The sequence below is a fragment of the Pelodiscus sinensis genome, chromosome 5, assembly GCF_052426305.1.
Source record: "Pelodiscus sinensis isolate ZL-2025 chromosome 5, ASM5242630v1, whole genome shotgun sequence".
NCBI lineage: Eukaryota > Metazoa > Chordata > Testudines > Trionychidae > Pelodiscus > Pelodiscus sinensis.
In genome coordinates this window covers 39,556,542-39,574,469 of record NC_143056.1, presented here as the reverse complement: position 1 = coordinate 39,574,469, position 17,928 = coordinate 39,556,542, and the positions used below count along the sequence as shown (strand labels likewise).

Sequence of the window (17,928 nt, the reverse complement as noted above, 5' to 3'; positions counted from 1 at the left end):
CTAAATTTTCCATTCTTTATTTTTTTCTTACCTCTTACTATATACCCTAAAGAAGACAACAGTGTATGTCATCTTCCCTTTCTTCCCACGCATCACAAATCACTTAGACCAATTTTGAAATCCTGAAATACGGGAGTACAATTCTCTTGCCTCCACCCATCTGAACTTGGCTCTCTGAAACTTGGTAAAGTTTCTCTGGGATGCTTTACCAAAGTTTGTGTGTGTGTGTGTGTGTGTGTGTGTGTATAAAGGGAAGAATGATGCTGGATGCATTAAAAATCACACTCAAATTGCTGTCAAATATCATATCTATGCTTAAAAAAGAAACATTTTTTATAATGCCATGTGCATTACCTGAATGGACTCATACCAAAACAAAAGAAACTATGCCAAGTATGATTAAAGAGACACTGTAAAACAGAAATTTCTCTTTTCTTTCAGTCCTTTCCTGTGTTTAGATTAAGATCTCATGTGATTAGCATGGTAAAAGATTTAATATTCTACTTTAATTTTCCCCTCTTTATGCTGTTTGTTTGTATTGTGTTTCTCAGCGTGGACTGGAAAACTAGGTTAGTCAGGTTCACTCTTGTAATCTGTTTCACTTCCCAGTTCTCATGTACTAGCACAATGGAAGCATGTCCGTATGTGTTAGGCTTTGCAAAATCCTGTAATTTTTTATAAAACCTAAACATACTTACGGCATAGTCTAAGCTGACAGTGTCTCTTTAAATATACTTCAGAATATTCCCCTTAGCCATTCTTAAGAAACCCAGCCATTTGTTACAATTGTTCTTGATAATTCACTCAGTTCATCCTTAATGTCAGAGAATTAAGGCAGTGATTGATTTTAAAGCCAGTGTGATGGGTTTTTTCCCCCCCCCCCAAAAAGCTTCTGAGAAGAAAGAAACATGAACAAAATGCTATCTTGACTAATGGAATGGCAATTGCTGAGTCTAAAGACTGTGTAACTTTCCAAGAAATAATATGGCTGTAAACTAATTGTAGGCAACTCGGACAGTAAAAATCTCCATGACCACTTTAATGGGGTAATAACTGGACAGGTTTCAATTCCAATGAGGTAAAGTGGTATGTAAGTCTCCCCACTCAAAAATATGCCTGCTATGTCAAAAGAAATAAATTACTTTTACAAAACTAAACATAAAATAGCTCCTAATTCTGACTTTCTTTTTAAGAAAGAAAGAAAAAAACAACACTGATAAAATAAATCTTTTCGGTTCCACATATTGAAGGCTGGCTGGCATCAGCTGAACTCTTCTCTCTTGCCCTGGACATAAGCTATGTATGTGTATATCTGTGTGTGGGGAGGACAAATGATCCTACTTTCTGAATTTTCAAAGTTATAGTTTTATTACACAATCTCAGTTTATTTCTCCCTCACTCGCAGTTAGGATCATGCAGCCTCTTTCCTCTGTATCTTTGCCCCCCAGGCTCGCGCGCACACACACACACACACACACACACACACACACACACACACACACGCCTGAGAGCCAAATGCACCTATGGAGTTCTAAGGTGTGATATGCTGCCAATTTAATTGTGAACATATAGAGGCCTAAGTGTGTGTGTTAGACAGACACACACACTATACAGAGAGGCTGCCTTCAGAGAGTACAAAGACCCACATCTCACATACAATGTTTCATCTTGATCTCCGCAGCCAGTTTGCATTGCATGGTGGATCTTGTAGTTTCTGGTGGGTCATACCTTTATATCAATGTAGGAAGCCAGCCATAATCCATTTCATTTTATGCAAATTAATTGCAGACCTCAGGCTGCTGGCAAGTTGCCTACATAAGCCTCAATGGAAAATGAGATGTCCCTGATCAAATACATGAGGTCACCTCTCCAGAGAATTGCCTTCCAGGAAGCAATGCTTTCTTCTCATCCTAAAGCCAACATGTTGTTAAAGGGATGGAAAGAAATCTCATCTCATCACCTTTCATGCGCAGCAGCAGCACTTTTCACAGTGGCTTTTTCTATCCTGTTAAGGCAGAAGTAGCATTGTTTCACACAATTCTCTTTTATGTGGTATTGTTGTTGGGGTGTTTTTTTTTCTGGCTTAAATTTATTTGACCTTATTATTGAATCTGTTCTCTTGCAACAGGCCCAGAAGAGCCTATTGGAAAAGAGTGTGTGTTTTTTTTCCCTTTTATATCACTCCAAAGGGACAAGGCTCTTGACATACTTAGCTAAGCTTAGGCTGGATTTCATCTCTTGCTGAAGTTTTGCTCCAGCCAAAGCCGGACTTCTTGGAGGTTGTAGAAAAAGGGGCCCTTGCCCCCTAGGTAGGCAATTTTCTGTCTCTGCACGATGCATACTCGCTCAAAGGAGACCCCATAGGCCACATTGGCATTGTTGTCCATGCAATCAGCCACTACTTGGCACTGGGATGGCAAGGAAAACCGCTCCAGGAGCTGCTGAGCGGCTGCACATCGGTCTTCCTGGTTCCTGTGCTTCCTCACCTCGAATGAAAAAGAAGAGATTCCAGGGGCGGCCCAGCCATCCGATGGGTGAGCTTCATCGATGTAGACCAACAGGAAGTCGGCCACACCTGAGAACTCCTCCACCAGCTTGCTGAAGGCCGACAGCTGGCTCGTGAATGGGGGTCAGGTGGCCGAACCAAAGTTTACCACCAGTGGGCGCTCTGAATTGGCAAAGTCCAGAAGGTGGCACTTGGTTCCATATTTCCCACCAACACTTTTCTTCCTGCTATTGCTGCCGCCGCTGCCATTAGCTACGTGGATTACATTGGAGTTTGGGGCTTCTCCACCCAATTTCACCTGATGGCAAAACAAATAAAGACATGATAAGTTACTGTGACTTGCTTCCACAGTGTCCTTCATGTTCACTCTCACAAAACAAACACAGCTGTTCAAACAACACAGTGTGTTCCCTACACAGAAAATGCTGCAGGCATCCTGGCTTGTAGCATATGATCTATATAAGACCAGCATCTTCTCCCACTGCAGTGTTTTGCCTAAAGCAGCAGGAAGAAAAAAAGAATGTACAGCAGGAGGAAAGAAGAATGTGGCTAGTAGCTGAAGCAGGCAGATGGTAGTTATGTTCATGACCCTATCCTTAGATCTGGCTCTGGTTCTGACTCTGTGATTGTGAATAAGTCCTTGCACCACCAGTGCCTCAGTTTTCCCTTCAATAAATAATATGATATGTATGTATCACACGATTGACTCAAGTCTACAAGGAGCTCTGAGCTCTCCTGGTGAAAGATGACATGGAATTACAAAGTACTACTATAAAAGATAATTAATAAGTACAGTCAATGCAACTCTTGCACATCTATCCTTAGCATGAAGTTCTATAACAACAATATAATTATTTTTGTATTTCTCTTCTAAATTCACTCTCTTCTTATCTCCTGCTGTTCAGAAATAAATGTTGTTTTGATTTCATTCATATAGGGCCAAATCCTGAGGTCCTGATCTAGACTGTATTCAGAAACTAGATTCCAAATGAAGTTAGCAGAAGTTTCAGTTGATTAAGAACTCAGTAAGGACTTCTGAATTTGGTCCACAGAGATCATCTCAAAATCCATTAACCGAGCATTGCCTCCTGAGAAGCCAGAATCAGTAAGAACCAGGGCTTGAAAGCAGAATGCTCAGCTTATGGGGGAGTGATGGGGGAAGGGGAATCTGTTTCATTATAGCTAAAATCCATCAATGAACTCATTGTAAGTACTGGGACTTCAATCTCTTCATCTGAAGTGTAACTGTCCCTGACAAACATATGATCATTCATGGCTCAATTCCACTTTTTTAAAGGGTAACTGACATTCAACCTCTTCTTCCTTTCCTCTGACTCACTCATCAAGCCAACAGATTTTATGGGAATTCTTACTGGAGTAGATAGGCCCCATTTTATCTATTTTATAGGGGTAAACTAAACCCTAGTCTTGCCAAAGTTCACTCAGGACACATCTACACTACAGAGTTATTTTCAAACTATTCAAAATGACAAGGTGAGCGTCCACACAGCAAGCCCATTATTTTGAAATTATTTCAAAATAATGGGCTTGTTATTTCAAAATACAGTAAAACTCCATTGGTCCGGCATCCAATGCTCCGGCACTCCTGATGGTTCGGCACCATCAGGAACCCGGAAGTGCTCTGGCTGCCAGACAACTGGAGCTGCTCTGCACCCGGTTTCCCTGATTCAGCCGCTGCTGAAACTGACCAGCAGCTGAGTCAGGGAAGCCGGGGGCAGAGCAGCTGGAGTACTACCGGGTTGGTCCCGCAGCACCGAGGGGCGGTGCTGCGGGACCAACCCAGCAGCACCCCAGCTGCTCTGCCCTAGGCATCCCCAAGTCAGCCGCTGCTGAAACTGACCAGCAGCCTGGGGCAGAGCCGGACTATCGGAAGGGGGGGGCTATGAGGGGTCTGGGGCGGCATACCCCTCCACCTCACCCCAAACTCCTCATAGCCCCCCCTTCCAATAGTCCAGCATATCTGATAATCCGGCACCCCCTGGGTCCTAAAGGTGCGGAATTATCCGGAAGTTTACTGTAATGCCCCTCTTTCAAAATTGCTATTTTGGAATAGGGTTAGTGTGGCCCCATAGCAGCTGTTATTTCAAAATAACTATGCCCCAGAGTCAAATTAATTACTCCCCAATGCTTTCTGGGGCTTTAAGTTCAGGTAGTGGGTCCACATTAAGGGAGCCTGCCTTGGACTAATTTTGGGGCTTCCCTGTAGTATGGGCACACTATTTCTAAATAGTTATTTCAGGAATTATTATTTCAAAATAACATGGGTAGTGTAAACATAGCTCAGTGATTAGACAGGAATAGAACCAAAGAGCCTCAACTCATGAAGTTCTCTGAGCTAAACACTAAATAATTGTGCTTATTAGTGATTATTGAGTCCAGGGTGATATTTTGAACCAGAAGAGTAATACCCGCATAATCCTGGCCTGAATCAAGCTTCATTGCTTTGGAAGCAGTGGTGAAAGTAACTTACAGTTTCTTACAGGTACTGTCCTATTGCAACCTGGGTCCCTGCCAGCTCTTTAAATAGCTCCCTGCTGGCTTTTGCCACAGCTCAGCCAGCTCTTGCCAGAGCTGCCCACCTGCTTACTTTCACTTCTGCTTGGAAGTGAATAAAGTTTGAAACGGGCTTGTTTTGGACATGCTGGAGCATGGGTGACAACTTCTGCTCTACTCCATGGACCCAGAAAAGCAAAAGAGCATTTACTCTAAGTTTACAGTAGAAAAGAAACATTCCATGGAGATTAGAGTGAAGAAAGGCGTCAGCCTATTGAGTGTTAGCCACTGTGATTATGGATTCATAACTCAAAATTAAGGAGTTGTTAGTGATATTACCCTGGAACTAGGGTCATATTTGGTGAATGAGGAGCCACCCCTCAAAAATCCAATCCAATACCTAGCACGTTCTTTAGCAGTAAAACGGACCTGCTCTCTCATGCACAAAGATGGACATTTCAGAGGAGCTGAAGTATATTGTGCAATATGATGATCTATGCTGTACACTGTGAGAGGATGAACAATGAACTAGAGTCTCTATGGCAGTGTGCTCATCTAATCAAGTAGAAAAATACCATGTGAATTATTAAGTTATTACTCATAATTAATCCTACTGTTTGGATTTCAAATATGCAAGGGCAAGTCTCAGAGCAGAAAAGGCAAAAAAGGAAAATCAGTGACTAAATCTGAAAAAGGAACAAAGTGGATCAGTAGACAGGAACATTTTAGCAACAGGTATTGCTAAAATTTTTCCATTTTTTCTTGGAAAAATATTCTGAAGGAAATTGTTTCTGAACAGCTTGATATTCCTCAATAAATCTGAGAAAACCCACCATCTGCTTAGGAATATTATGTGAGGAGAAAGAGTGGCTAAATTCACTGAGTAAATTCCTCTTTCCCAATTCTGCATTCAACTCTACCAAATACCACTTTCCCTGTATAGGGTTCCTAAACCCTGGAGGAAAAAAATAAAATTTTTTCAATTGGACATTAGTATAGTGCCCTTCACATATTACTTCACATTGACGCACAGTGTGTTAGCATGTATGACTGCACTCCTACAATGCACAGGTGTTCTCTGTCCCTCTCACAGGCAGACTGCTCTTTGCAAACCAAAAAGGTAAGGTTTAGAGACAAAATAAAAACTGGTTCCATGACACCATGTAGAGAAAAAAGCAGCCAAGATACTGCTGGTGTGACTAACCTCAATTCATTTCCCACAGCCACAAGAAAGTCTCACAGCCATGGGTTACCTATCATGTTAATTTTTGCTTTGAGGAGAGCTTGTGTTTGCTGTTTTGTCTTTAATGAGACATGCTTGCCAAGTAGGCATTCACAAGGCATTTTCTGCTCCTGCAGAGGAGTAATTAGGTCGGTGCTTCGTTCCATGCCAATGTTAGTCCCGCCAAAAAACCAACCCAGCCCAGTCATTAATGCTTAAACTCCAGCAGCAGCATCTCCACTAATTGGTCTTGATGAAGTTCTGATGTTCCCAAAGGGCCTCTTCATTTCACCAGGCTCAGGAACAGGATTGATACGGGATGACAATATTATCCTCACTGGTCATCTGCATTGTGGGGCTTTTCTGTTCTCTTTGTTGTCATTATGTATTACAGAAAGGGGGGGGGAAAGCTATTGGAAAAAAATTGACACAATGAAGACGCCTACCAAACAAGCCACATAATATTCAGTCCAACTGCTTTTGAAATCTTACACAAAAGCTGGCAAAAGATATGTTCTAAGAAACAAACCCTGGCTTCAGCATATCTATGGTCATGCACTTGTGTGTTGACTGTTTAGTCACTTAAGCTATGTCTACACTACAGGCTTCTTGTGCAAGAAGCTTTTTGCAGAAGAGATCTTCCACAAAAACTTCTTGAGCAAGAGCGCATCCACACTGCAAAAGTGCATCGAAAAAGTGATGCGCTTTTGTGCAAGAGAGTATCCAGACTGCATGGAGGCTCTCTCGAAAGGAAACTCTGATTGCTATTTACAGAATGGCCACCAGGGCACCTGTGCCTTTTTCGATTGCCTCTTTTTGTGCAAAAAAACTCTTTTGCCCATCCACACACACCTTTTTGCGAAAACTCTTTTGAAAAAAGGAGTTATTCCTCACAGAAGAAGGAATACCTACACTGGAAAAAACCCTCTGTTCTTTCATTTTACGTGCGCAAAAATGTGCGTAAGGTATGGATGCTCCATGAGTTTTTGAGCAAAAATGGCTGTTTCTGCTTAAAAACTCTGTAGTGTAGACCTAGCCTTAGAGATGGCCTATTGGGTTCCAAGAGGAGGTGGAGGATTCTGCTTTCAGAGGAAAGCAATCTAGATTATGAACTATGAACTCTCCCTTCCCCTTAAAATCTCACCATCTCCACAAGCAAAGGGATCTCCCCACCTCAAAGCAATAACTGGTGCTTATTGCCAATCTTGCATTCGTTTGATTGCTCTGATACTGGAAGTCTCATTGTGGAGTGTTGTGGGCAGTGGAAAGGGGGAGCAAAGTTAGTGTTGCTTTAACATGTAGACTGAAAAATGCAGGGATGGAGGAGAAAAAAAAAAGAAATATTCATAAACCATAAACTGGAAATAGAACATTACATCTGATTTGTATATTTGCCATACAGCCTGGGAAAAGCCTTGTGGAGTGTGGACAAGACATCACCTACTCATGTAGTGTCTTTTTACTTTGCTTTTTATCAGACCTAACTTATTGCTTTGGGGATCTTGTGCATTGAAAAATTGCTTTCATGCCCCATGTCAGGGATTTGCAAACTGTTTGGCAGACTCATCAGACTATATCAGCTTCGTAGGGGTGTTGAGAGATAATTAGCAGGCTGTGGTTTTAGCCATTTAAATATGCACACCCCCTATTAGGGATTGGGCCCCAACTACTGGGTATGGACAGAACTCCTTGAGTTCTTTCCTCCTTCTCAAGTTCTTCTCTATGCTTTGATTATACTCACTAAAATGCAGACCCAGAAGAGCCTGTCATTTCTCAGAGCCTCATCCAGATGTTAGGCTCTGGTGGCAAGGTTATACCATATTAGTATTATTTGCTTTTATGGAAGATTCAGTTGTGTAGGAATCTCTCAGTGCTTATAAACCATCTAAGATCCTTGCCTGGAAGAGTGTACATTAGCAGAAGGCTTATTGCAGAAGTTCCTCTTACTATGAAATTCAAAGAAAGACACTTCCTTACCTTCCAGGACAAAATAAACAAAGATGATAATTGCATAAGGGTTCAGGATAATTGTTCTACTGTCTGAAAAGCTCCTCAAAGTAGCACTGTAACCCAGAGGTATGCTAAAAAGCTGACCAATAGGAAATGGGGCACTTGCTCTTTATATGACTTTTGCAAATACACTTTATTGCTATGCAATTTTGCAGAACACCACTGTGCAATCTGTGATGTTAGAAGCTGTGATGCTCTTCCAGAAGAAGTTGAGATGCATGATGGTGCTTCTATGAATGAGCATACCCATTATATGGGAAGAAAGTATAAAGCCAAGGGTTTGATGGTATGTCTAGTGATTTAACTGAGTGTCCATCAGACTCATAGTACTGGTTTAATCGACTATTAAATCCAGAAAAGCCTGAACATGTCAAAATTCTGGAGACTTCATGTAAGAGCTTGCTTTCGGTTCAAGTCTTTTTAGAAATAGGAAAGATCTGTACACACATAGCTATCAATCTGTCAAACTAGTCATGTCATTCTAATCACAGTAGAATTGGAGTGGGGGGAGAGAATGTCTTCTGATATTCCAAATAGTTTAGCTGCTTCAACCAAATTCCATTTAAAACACAATCCAAATATAAGGTTATCCCTACAAATGTACACTGCTACTGAAGTGCAGAATGGGCAAAATTCAGTCTTGGACAAGTGATAGATTTAAGATCTTACCTCCTGCTAATCTTCAAGGACTAGAAATAAAAACTATAAATTACTGGAGGGGACCTTCATAGCTTTCCAATGGGATACTCACTCCTAACTTTCCAATGGGATTTTTTCCATTGTCCTCTTGTTAGAAACTATTATTACATGCAACAGCAGAAACTTGATGCAGCCATTGGGTTAAGCTATTATCACCAGGGAGGATCTATAGTAGCAATAATAAAAGACTTTAACATCCTCAGTGGGCAAACAATAGATACTTTGATTTACTTGTTTAGCAAATGTACAGCATTCTCTTACACTGGAACATTTTACATATTTTCCTCCACTCCACCCCCTCCGCAGAATAGGACAGCTGAAGAATTCTCTGTTTGTTTGTTTGTTTTCTCATGTACATTTTATCTATGATTAGTGTATTTCTTCCGGCTTCCTGAATTCTGGTTTCTGATTTGAACATCTGCCAAATTGTTGATAGTGACTACACTGTTCCTTCTCTGTGATTTATAGAATAACCTCCTCCTCCCATGATGGGGCAAGGCCATGGGGTGCAGTGGCCTTGTGAGTCAAACATGGCTTTGCACCACCTCTAATTATTGGCTGCACATACAAGATGTGTTGCAAAGAGAGGTTCTTTAGAACTAAGTTAACTATTATGAGAGTTACCACAGCTATCAGTCAAGGCAGAGTAGCTTCATCCCAGTAAAAGCGCATTTCTGTATTCTGCTCTTAACTGTTCTGTTATTGTGTGCTGTTTACAAATAACTGTGTGTTGTCCCACAGAAGTGGTGAGTGAAATGATTTCTAGGAAAATTCTCTCTCTCTCTCTCTCTCTCTCTCTCTCTCTCTCTCTCTCTCTCTCTCTCTCTCTCTCTCTCTCTCTCTCTCTATATATATATATATATATATATATAGAGAGAGAGAGAGAGAGAGAGAGAGAGAGAGAGAGAGAGAGAGAGAGAGAGAGAGAGAGAGAGAGAGAGAGAGAGATTTGAGGATATTTACATTACTTCATTCCAAGTTCTTCCGCTATTTTTTGTGTGGCTTTGGTCTACTTCAACTATCTGTGCCTCAGTTTCCCCATCTGTAAAATGGGGATTATGAACCTTGCAGAGGTTTCTTGTGTTAGTATTCATAAAATGCTCTGAGATTCTCATTTGATGTGCATTATGCAACTGCAAAGTACTTTTACTAGTGAAAAAGTCCCTGATTCAGAAAGGCAGTTAAGCACATGATTGACGTTAATCAGTTACATCTGATTGACATCTACTCTTGCTACCCAGCTGGATTTGGGCATACAGCATTTAAGTGGATCTGACATGTAAAATTAATTTCAGTACTTGGAAAAATATACATTTCTTTAGTCTCCTGTGGTCTCTACCAGTTTTTTCCTATGTAACTAGCTTTTTCTTCCCCTCCCCTGTAGAAGTGGTAGAAGACTCCCAGGGATTCACATACAGGCAATTTACAATCTACTCTTCTTCCGCTCTTAATTTTGACCTTCAATGTATTGTGTCTCCTCTATAAGTTGGCTCCCATACTAACCTCTGCATCTATAGCAGTTAGGAATCTCCAGTGTTCTTTGGGTCTCATCACTAAAGTCAACAGGAATCTTTCCAACAATATCTGTGAGTACTCAATCAGGTGCTTTGTGAAGGGACTGTGAACCTTTCTCTAAGAATCATTGCTGTGGAGGAATTCACACACACACACACACACACACACTCACACAGTAAAATACTTGCCCAATTGAAGTCAATATGAATTTTGCCATTGACTTCAACGGGGCCAGGATATCACCCTACATGATATGGTTGTGACATGGTTCTAGGTGTTTAAAGTAAAATAAAAGCCTTTTTATTACCTTCTAAGACCTGAAGTTAAGGTTTGAGTTTCTTTGCCAATACCAGTGAATAACTACCCACTTCTTCAGTTGACTCAGTGATGCCATCACTAATAGATGAGGAAACACTGAATCATGAACTCAGGTCTTGGCAGATAAGGAAAGAAGGAAGTAATTTAACGGCTTCGTTTTAACATGCATCATTTGAATGTCGATATAACTTGCTATAGAAATTATAAGATTTGTTGGAGACTTATAGAACAATTCCATTCACCTTCAGGAAGCTAGTCAAAGTCTGAGCCTTCTCCCAATGTTAGGTGCAGTGGTCATAACCCAAGCCTAAGAGCTAGGAATGAATGAGTGCTAATCACAGCTCTGCTACTGGTTCCCTCTGTACCCATGATCAAGTCACATGTTCATCTTTGTGTCTCACTCTGAGCAGCAAAACAGGAGTAACAACATTTACCAGCCTACTTCACAGGGGCACTGAGACAGTTGGAGATTAAAGTGTGATAGAAGTGATTAGAATTCTTATTATATTTTACTTGAGCAGGTTTGGTTGGTTGACTGATTTGTATTGTGTTGAGTGAAGGGATTGATCACAGTTGGGATAGCTAATGTAATTTGTTTTATATATTGAAAATTATCTGTGTGTGCCTAAAGCTTCAGGACAGGCAGTAAATAAATCTGTAAATAAGCATCACTGTCAGCAGATCCCTACAGCGCAAGTTAAGAGCAAATGTATAATGCTATTGTAGAGAGAGGAGAGAAATACTTTTCAGCAGATACACAGCTATGATTCACAGAGGATATAAGAAAGAGTTAACCTAAATCCATCAGATGGGTTTCTGTTTCTTAAATCTTAATAGAGCAGCACATTCTAATAAACTGATCACAGGGCTGAAAGACCTTTGGTTTCTAATCCCAGCTTTGCTTCTTAGAGCTTGTCTAAATGAATACTTATTTCACAGCAGGCCAATGTGTAAATCTACTCTGCACAAGCCTGATGCAAGCTAATTGTCGGCCTGAACCCTCCTGCCACACATTAAAACTTCCCCAGGGCACTCTGATCTATCCCTCTTTGAAGTGAGAGCAGATTAGAGAGCACTAGGGAACTTTTAGTGTACGGTAGCAGGGGCCACGTGGACCCTTGGTGCACAGTAGGCTAGCACAGGTTAGAGCAGGGTTTCCCAACCTATGGGTTGGGACCCAAATAGGTGTCACCATTACATTTCAAAAGGGTCCCCAGGTGGATCTTAAGGAGCCAGTCACATATTTTTTTTTAATTGCCCTGGGTCACCAAATCTTCCTAAATTGTGAAAATGGGTCCCTATCTGGAAAAGGTTGGGAACCACTGGGTTAGAGTCATACCTCATTTTGCTGCAAAGAAAGCATTTGCATAGACAAGCCCTTACTTGCTGTATGATTGGGAGCAAAATCCTTAATGTCTCTGTTTCCTAATTTACTATGTGGGGATTCAGATACTTGCACAGGTTTTATCCAACCTCACTAGTTAATGTTTGTATGGAATTTTGAAAGAGCATGTGCTGTGTAAATGCTATTAACATTATTAACTAAAGTCACCAGAGGACCAAATTCAAGTGATGAATCCTGAGCATGTGCCACTCAAGTCACATTGCGCATGCCCCAAGAACAGGCAGCTGTCCCTCAGCTGGTTACAAGTTTATTTTTAAGCTTTGTCATGTTCTGTTTTCACTACTGCCATAGGAGTAAAGGGGGCTCTTTTTCAAAATCTACTCACCCAATCACAGTGTTTTCCTTCCTAATACAAAAAAGTTAATATATTAGCTGAATAAAAATGATGATATGTCAGAGTTATTTTTCTCCTTTGATGTAATGGACATTGGGATCACCCTGAGATACTATTTAAAGATCTAATATTTATATCACTTCTGAAGATGTTGCACTGGTCAAATGGGCAACAAAGATATTTAATAATGTTTGCACTTATATAATATTTTCATCCAATACGCCCAACATATTTTACAAAAAGCAGCAGCATTATCCTCGTGGCACAGCTAGAAAAACAGAGGCAGGAGAAAATTAAGTGACTTGCCCTAATTACACAGAGAGTCAGTGGCAGAGAAGGACACAAAGACTCAAGGTCTGTTAAATCTCAGGCCCCTGCCCTCCTGAAGAACAACTGTTTTCCACTCCCCTTATGCCAAACCAAACTCTAGCACAAAAGGGAACCAGAGTGCAGGGTGATCAGACCTTGTTCCCCTTCCCCTCTCGATCCCCTTCCCACCTGCTTGTAGGCGTCCAGGAGAAAGCTGTTCCAGACGCAGCGCAGCCCCTCCGAGGTCAGCATTCTTCGCCACTCGCCACGCGCCGCTTTCGACCGACTCAGGAGCAGCACCATGTGCTTCAGGAGGATCACAGAGTCGTAGAGTGCAAGAAAGAGGCAATTGGAGAAAAAAACCGGCAAGATCTGAAGCGTGATCAGCAAATCCACGCTTAACAGACCCATCTTCCCTGCTGCTGCTCTCCAACCGGCTCCCTTTAGCTCCCTTTTTTGCCCTGAACACTCATTTAAAAATAAGATACAATAAAATAAAAGGCATTTTTTAAAAAACTCATCAGCTCCCTCCACCTCCCGCCTCTTTCTCTCAACGGCAGCAGAAATGATTAAATATACTCAAGCTGGTCAAAAGCATAACTCAGCATGAAATTCATTCGGCTCGGAGCTGCTTTTTCTTTTTCAGAGACCAAGACGTTAACTAAAACGTTTCCCTTCTCCAAGAGCCCTTCTGAGTCCGTTAAAAAGACAGGCAGTTGTGCTTCTACTTCCCTGCAATTGCAAAATTTATCAGAGATTGTTCAGTTTCCTCTCCTGTCCTATTGTCTCTTGGCTATTTAAGCACTAAGATTTCGGTGTCATCAGAGCTGCCAGGTGCAGCGCTACTTTTTTTTTTTAAGTCTCTGTACACAAACTTTCTGTTCCTCTATGTGCCTGTGCCTCCCTCTCCTCTCTCTGTCTCTGTCTGTGGTGCAAAGTGCTTTCCCTCTGGAGTCCTAGCTTGCTTCCCTGAAGCCTTTTATACATTCCCTGGCTAATTGCTGCAATACAGAAATGAAACCCTAATCTTGGTAAAGATCTTGACGTCAATGTAAAAGAGGGCTTTACTTTGGCCAGGGCTGCTGTGAATAGAAAAGTGAAATTCTCAAAACTTTTTTTTTCTCTGAAGAGAAAAGAGAGAGGGCGGAACGTTGCTTTGTTGTTGAAAAAAAGAGGGGAGGGAAATCTCAATATGCTGCTGGCTGCTCTTTAGAAACTTTGGAAAAAGTATTTTCATATGACATGGAAGGTGACCCAGCAACATAGCTTTCTGGTGTTTTTTCTCCAGTCACCCTCTTCCCCTTTTGCCCTTTTGTCTTTTCCAGGAAGGTGTGTGAGTTGATGTATCCCTAGAAAGGCAGTATTTCTGTACATTTCCCTCCACTCCCATTGAGACAATGTGTACAGTGGTTTTAATATCTTTTGTTGTCTTCCTGGTATTTAAGGAAACATAAGAAAACACCCAGGACTGACTTCATCTGCTGATGTGTAAGAAGAGAAAGAAAAAGAACATACTGGTGAATGAGTTTTGCTAAAGTTGAAGGACCTCACTAAAAAGATAAGGTGGGTCACATCCTCAGCTGGTGTAAATCAGCTTAATGCAATTGAGTTAAAACAGGGTACATTTATATCAGGAAAGGGTATGGCCCAATGTTAATGCCTCTTTTTCAGTTCAAAATCTCTCAAAGAAGGCAGTATGTCTTGGAAGATCTACATGTGGCTTAAAAGCCGAAACCCATATTGAAGAAAATTATTTTTTCCTTGTACTGTTAATTTCCTTTTACTATTAAACCCACTTTCCCAGATTTTTTTTTTTACTTTGTGGGTACCTCTGAGCTATTTTAACAGGGTTCTAGCCTCCCCAGAGAAATATTTCCTATTAGCTTTTACATATTTATTTTTGAGTTAATTTATCAGCCTACATGGGTGCTTACAGAAGCCCCCATCACTGCACATCTCAGGGATAAAGTTATCAGCTGGGCACCTCCACTTTGTTTACCCAGAGCTCAGAGGTATGGGTAGCAGTGAAAGCTTCCTTCCCACTATCATATGACCCGCCCTCCCACGCCCCCAACATGCCCTCTAGGGACTTTCTGTGCTTCTTTTTCAAATGCTGAAATGTTCTGGGGCTAAGCTCAGTTTTTCATTCAAATGAAATCAGCTATAAAGTCAAAATGCTGTTGGTGACATCACTCTGTTGCCATAGAAATGCTTGTAGTGTCACCAATGCAGCTTTATAACTCCAACTTGCAAAAACAAGTTATTAACAAGCATTTTTATATCCCCAAACATGTACAAGTCAGCATGTTCTTGTGATGTGAGCTCAATGGTAGGCACAAGGGTCTCCTGCGTGCTAATCCTGGCTCTTACACTTACTCACTGTGCAGCCGGGGGCAGGGATATCAAACTCTCCGTGGCAGGCCTTTTTAAAGCAGCAATAATGTATCTGCTTGCTACTAAATACACCATCCAAAATGACATTATTCAGTCTGTGAAGGACCCCATTGTCTAGACCCTTCCTTTATTCTGCCCAATGATATTAAAAGTGAGATTTGGAGGGGTGCCAGATCAATTGTCAATCATCATTACTGGAAAAGGTTTGCAGACAGATCTAAACATAGGCGACTCCTGGTAGCACTCAGGAGGTGTACTGCATCCCTGTGCCCCCACCAAAATTGTAATTTCTAAATGGAGTATCCTCTTACCTCTCTGACTCTCTGGGTGGCCCTCTCTGAACCCCCTCCCCCTGTAAGCACCAGTCACCTATGGCTCTAAAGTCGGTCTGGCTTGGGCTTTTCCTTTTGCTCTGCGCTAAGGATACCCATAGCCAGGGGCATGCACTGAGAATACCCTGAATCCTGTGATTACTCAGACATATCCATGCAAGTCCCAGTGGTTTATGGACGGAGAGGATGTTTGTAAGACAGTTAGACTCTAGTTCCTTATGGATCTCTAAAATGGAGCTGGAGTTGAATAGGAAGCCAACTGACATGAAATGTTTTTTTGTTGATCTTTCTTGCTTTGGAGATAGACTAAGTTAAATTGTACTAGCTGGAGTTTCTTCTAGATCAGTGTTTCTTAAACTGTGCTCCGCAGACCCCTGACATCTCCAGGGGCTCCGTGAGGTTGACAAACTGGAAACATCAATGAGTACAACACATACAATCAGTGGACTTCTGGGGCTCCACGTAAGTACATACAATCAGTGGCGTGCTGGGGCTCCACATAAATTTTTACACATGTAAAGGGCCCCGGAGCCCAAAAAGTCTGAGAACCGCTGTTCTAGGTAGTCATCACATTCAGCCCAGATAGTTTGTGTTGCAGAACTCTAATCGGGAGGTGACAAACGTGATTCTCCACAGTCACCTGTTCTGAATGAAGTGGTTTTGACTAGAAGGATATGGTAGAAGGCACTTCTTGACACAATGATTATCTGTGTTCTCAGGAGCAGTGGTGAGACCAACAGAACTCAAAGACTGCACATCATCTTGACAGTCTGAGGATAAATGCCCTCTGTAATTAATTAGGTTAATAATTATTTACTGCTTTTCATATCTCCCTCTTCCTAGCAACCTCAGCTCTGTGTTCTGAGGACTGGGCCCGAGTTATCCACCATTTACCTATGTTCTTGTTTCTTTCAGGCATTGCAACATCTGAGGTTAGCACTGCTTGTATCTACAGAGAAACAGCTGTGCAAATAGTAACCTTCAGCAACACATTTGTAATATGGACCTGTGGCATCTCAGTACCTCCACTAGAGCTCTCCCATCAAGTTGAAAAAGGAAGAAAGCCTGAACCTTGCAGATGTCAGCATGCAAGAACTTATTAAAAAGGATCAATTGCCCTTTTGAATCTTTTGGATTTGAGTCTGAGAGAAAAGATGGCCATTGATTGAAATACTAGCTTAGTACTTGGGAGACTTAAGTTCAATTCTGCTTTGCCACAGACTTCCAACATGACCTTAGGCAAGTCATCTAGTCTCTGTGCTTCCATTCCTCTATCTGCAAAATGGGGGTAAACAGTACTTCCTTACCTGACAAGTATGTTATGAGCTGCTCAGATACCTCAGTAAGGGAAAACAAAATTGCCACAAAATGATTTGTCTAAGACAAATGAGCAGAGACAACAAACATACTGTGGCACTTTCCACCCCTTACTGGGTCTTATATGTGGATAAACAGTATCAGCATAGATGTTTGTGCTCTGTTAATTGCCACAGAAAGATCACACATCAAAGTCATCTCCATACCATATCTTGGTTTGAACCCCAATAGCAATTGCAACAATTAAGTTCTGGAGTTTGTTTCCTACCACACTCTTGATAACTTTGCCCAGGCATGAGAGGTTGAAGATGGAGTGATTGCTCCTGAGATAGCTGACCTCAAGTACAGGTTTCTTTGAGCGCTTGCTAGATTATTACTGCTTCAGGGCGGTTGGTAGATCCCTTTCTTTGACAGAGGTCTCTACCAGCTTTCTGCAGCTTAAAAGACAGGGGCCTGCGTTACATGTTCAGAACCTTTTACTGCTTTTAGGGCCTTCATTTGAGAGACTGGGATTGTCATGATCATGAGGGTTAGCCAGCAGCCTGGTGATTAAGGGGTTAACTATGTCCCTTACCTAAGCCAGGTAGAGTCGGCCAATAGGAATGTAAGTAGGAATCTCAAACTGGGACAAAGGAATTTTTAGGTTTTCTCTCCTTTGTCTCTGGGCAGTTTCTTTCCAGCTACTGAAGGGGACAGATACTATGGCTATGTCTAGACTACATGACTCCGTCGACGGAGCCATTTAAAATAGTTTATTCGGCATAGGCAAACAAGCGGGGATTTAAATAATCTCCACTTCATTAAAATAAAAATGGCTGCCGCGCTATGCCGACGATCAGCTGATCTGGCACAGCGGGGCAGTCTAGACGTGCCACGGTCGACAAAGGAAGCCTGGGTTTGCCTTGTTTCACGAGGCATACCAGAGTGGTTGACAAAGGCTTCCCTTGTCAACCGTGGCGCGTCTAGCCTGCCCCGCTGTGCCGTATCAGCTGATTGTTGGCACAGCGCAGTGGCTATTTTTATTTTAATGAAGCGGGGATTATTTAAATCCCC

At 41.8% G+C, this 17,928-nt stretch overlaps 1 protein-coding gene and 1 long non-coding RNA gene across 4 annotated transcripts; one reads left to right on the top strand and one right to left on the bottom strand.

Annotated features, from left to right (window-relative positions):
• Positions 1 to 876: 876 nt before the first annotated feature.
• DIO2 (iodothyronine deiodinase 2) lies at positions 877 to 13,791 on the bottom strand. The gene is made up of 2 exons (XM_006115979.4): positions 13,022 to 13,791; positions 877 to 2,804 (listed from the first exon to the last, which is right to left on the bottom strand). Exons 1-2 carry the CDS (start codon positions 13,241 to 13,243, stop codon positions 2,220 to 2,222), a joined length of 807 nt encoding a protein of 268 aa, XP_006116041.2. The 5' UTR covers positions 13,244 to 13,791; the 3' UTR covers positions 877 to 2,219.
• Positions 13,725 to 17,669, top strand: LOC112544630 (uncharacterized). Of its 3 annotated transcripts, none has more exons than XR_016349607.1 (4): positions 13,725 to 13,863; positions 14,278 to 14,395; positions 16,278 to 16,359; positions 16,474 to 17,669. It is a non-coding gene; the product is annotated as an uncharacterized LOC112544630 (long non-coding RNA). The 3 variants fall into 3 exon arrangements; XR_016349605.1 differs by having other exon boundaries at positions 13,848 to 14,161; positions 16,474 to 17,668; XR_016349606.1 differs by lacking the exons at positions 13,725 to 13,863; positions 14,278 to 14,395 and adding an exon at positions 14,932 to 16,020 and having other exon boundaries at positions 16,474 to 17,668.
• Positions 17,670 to 17,928: the final 259 nt, after the last annotated feature.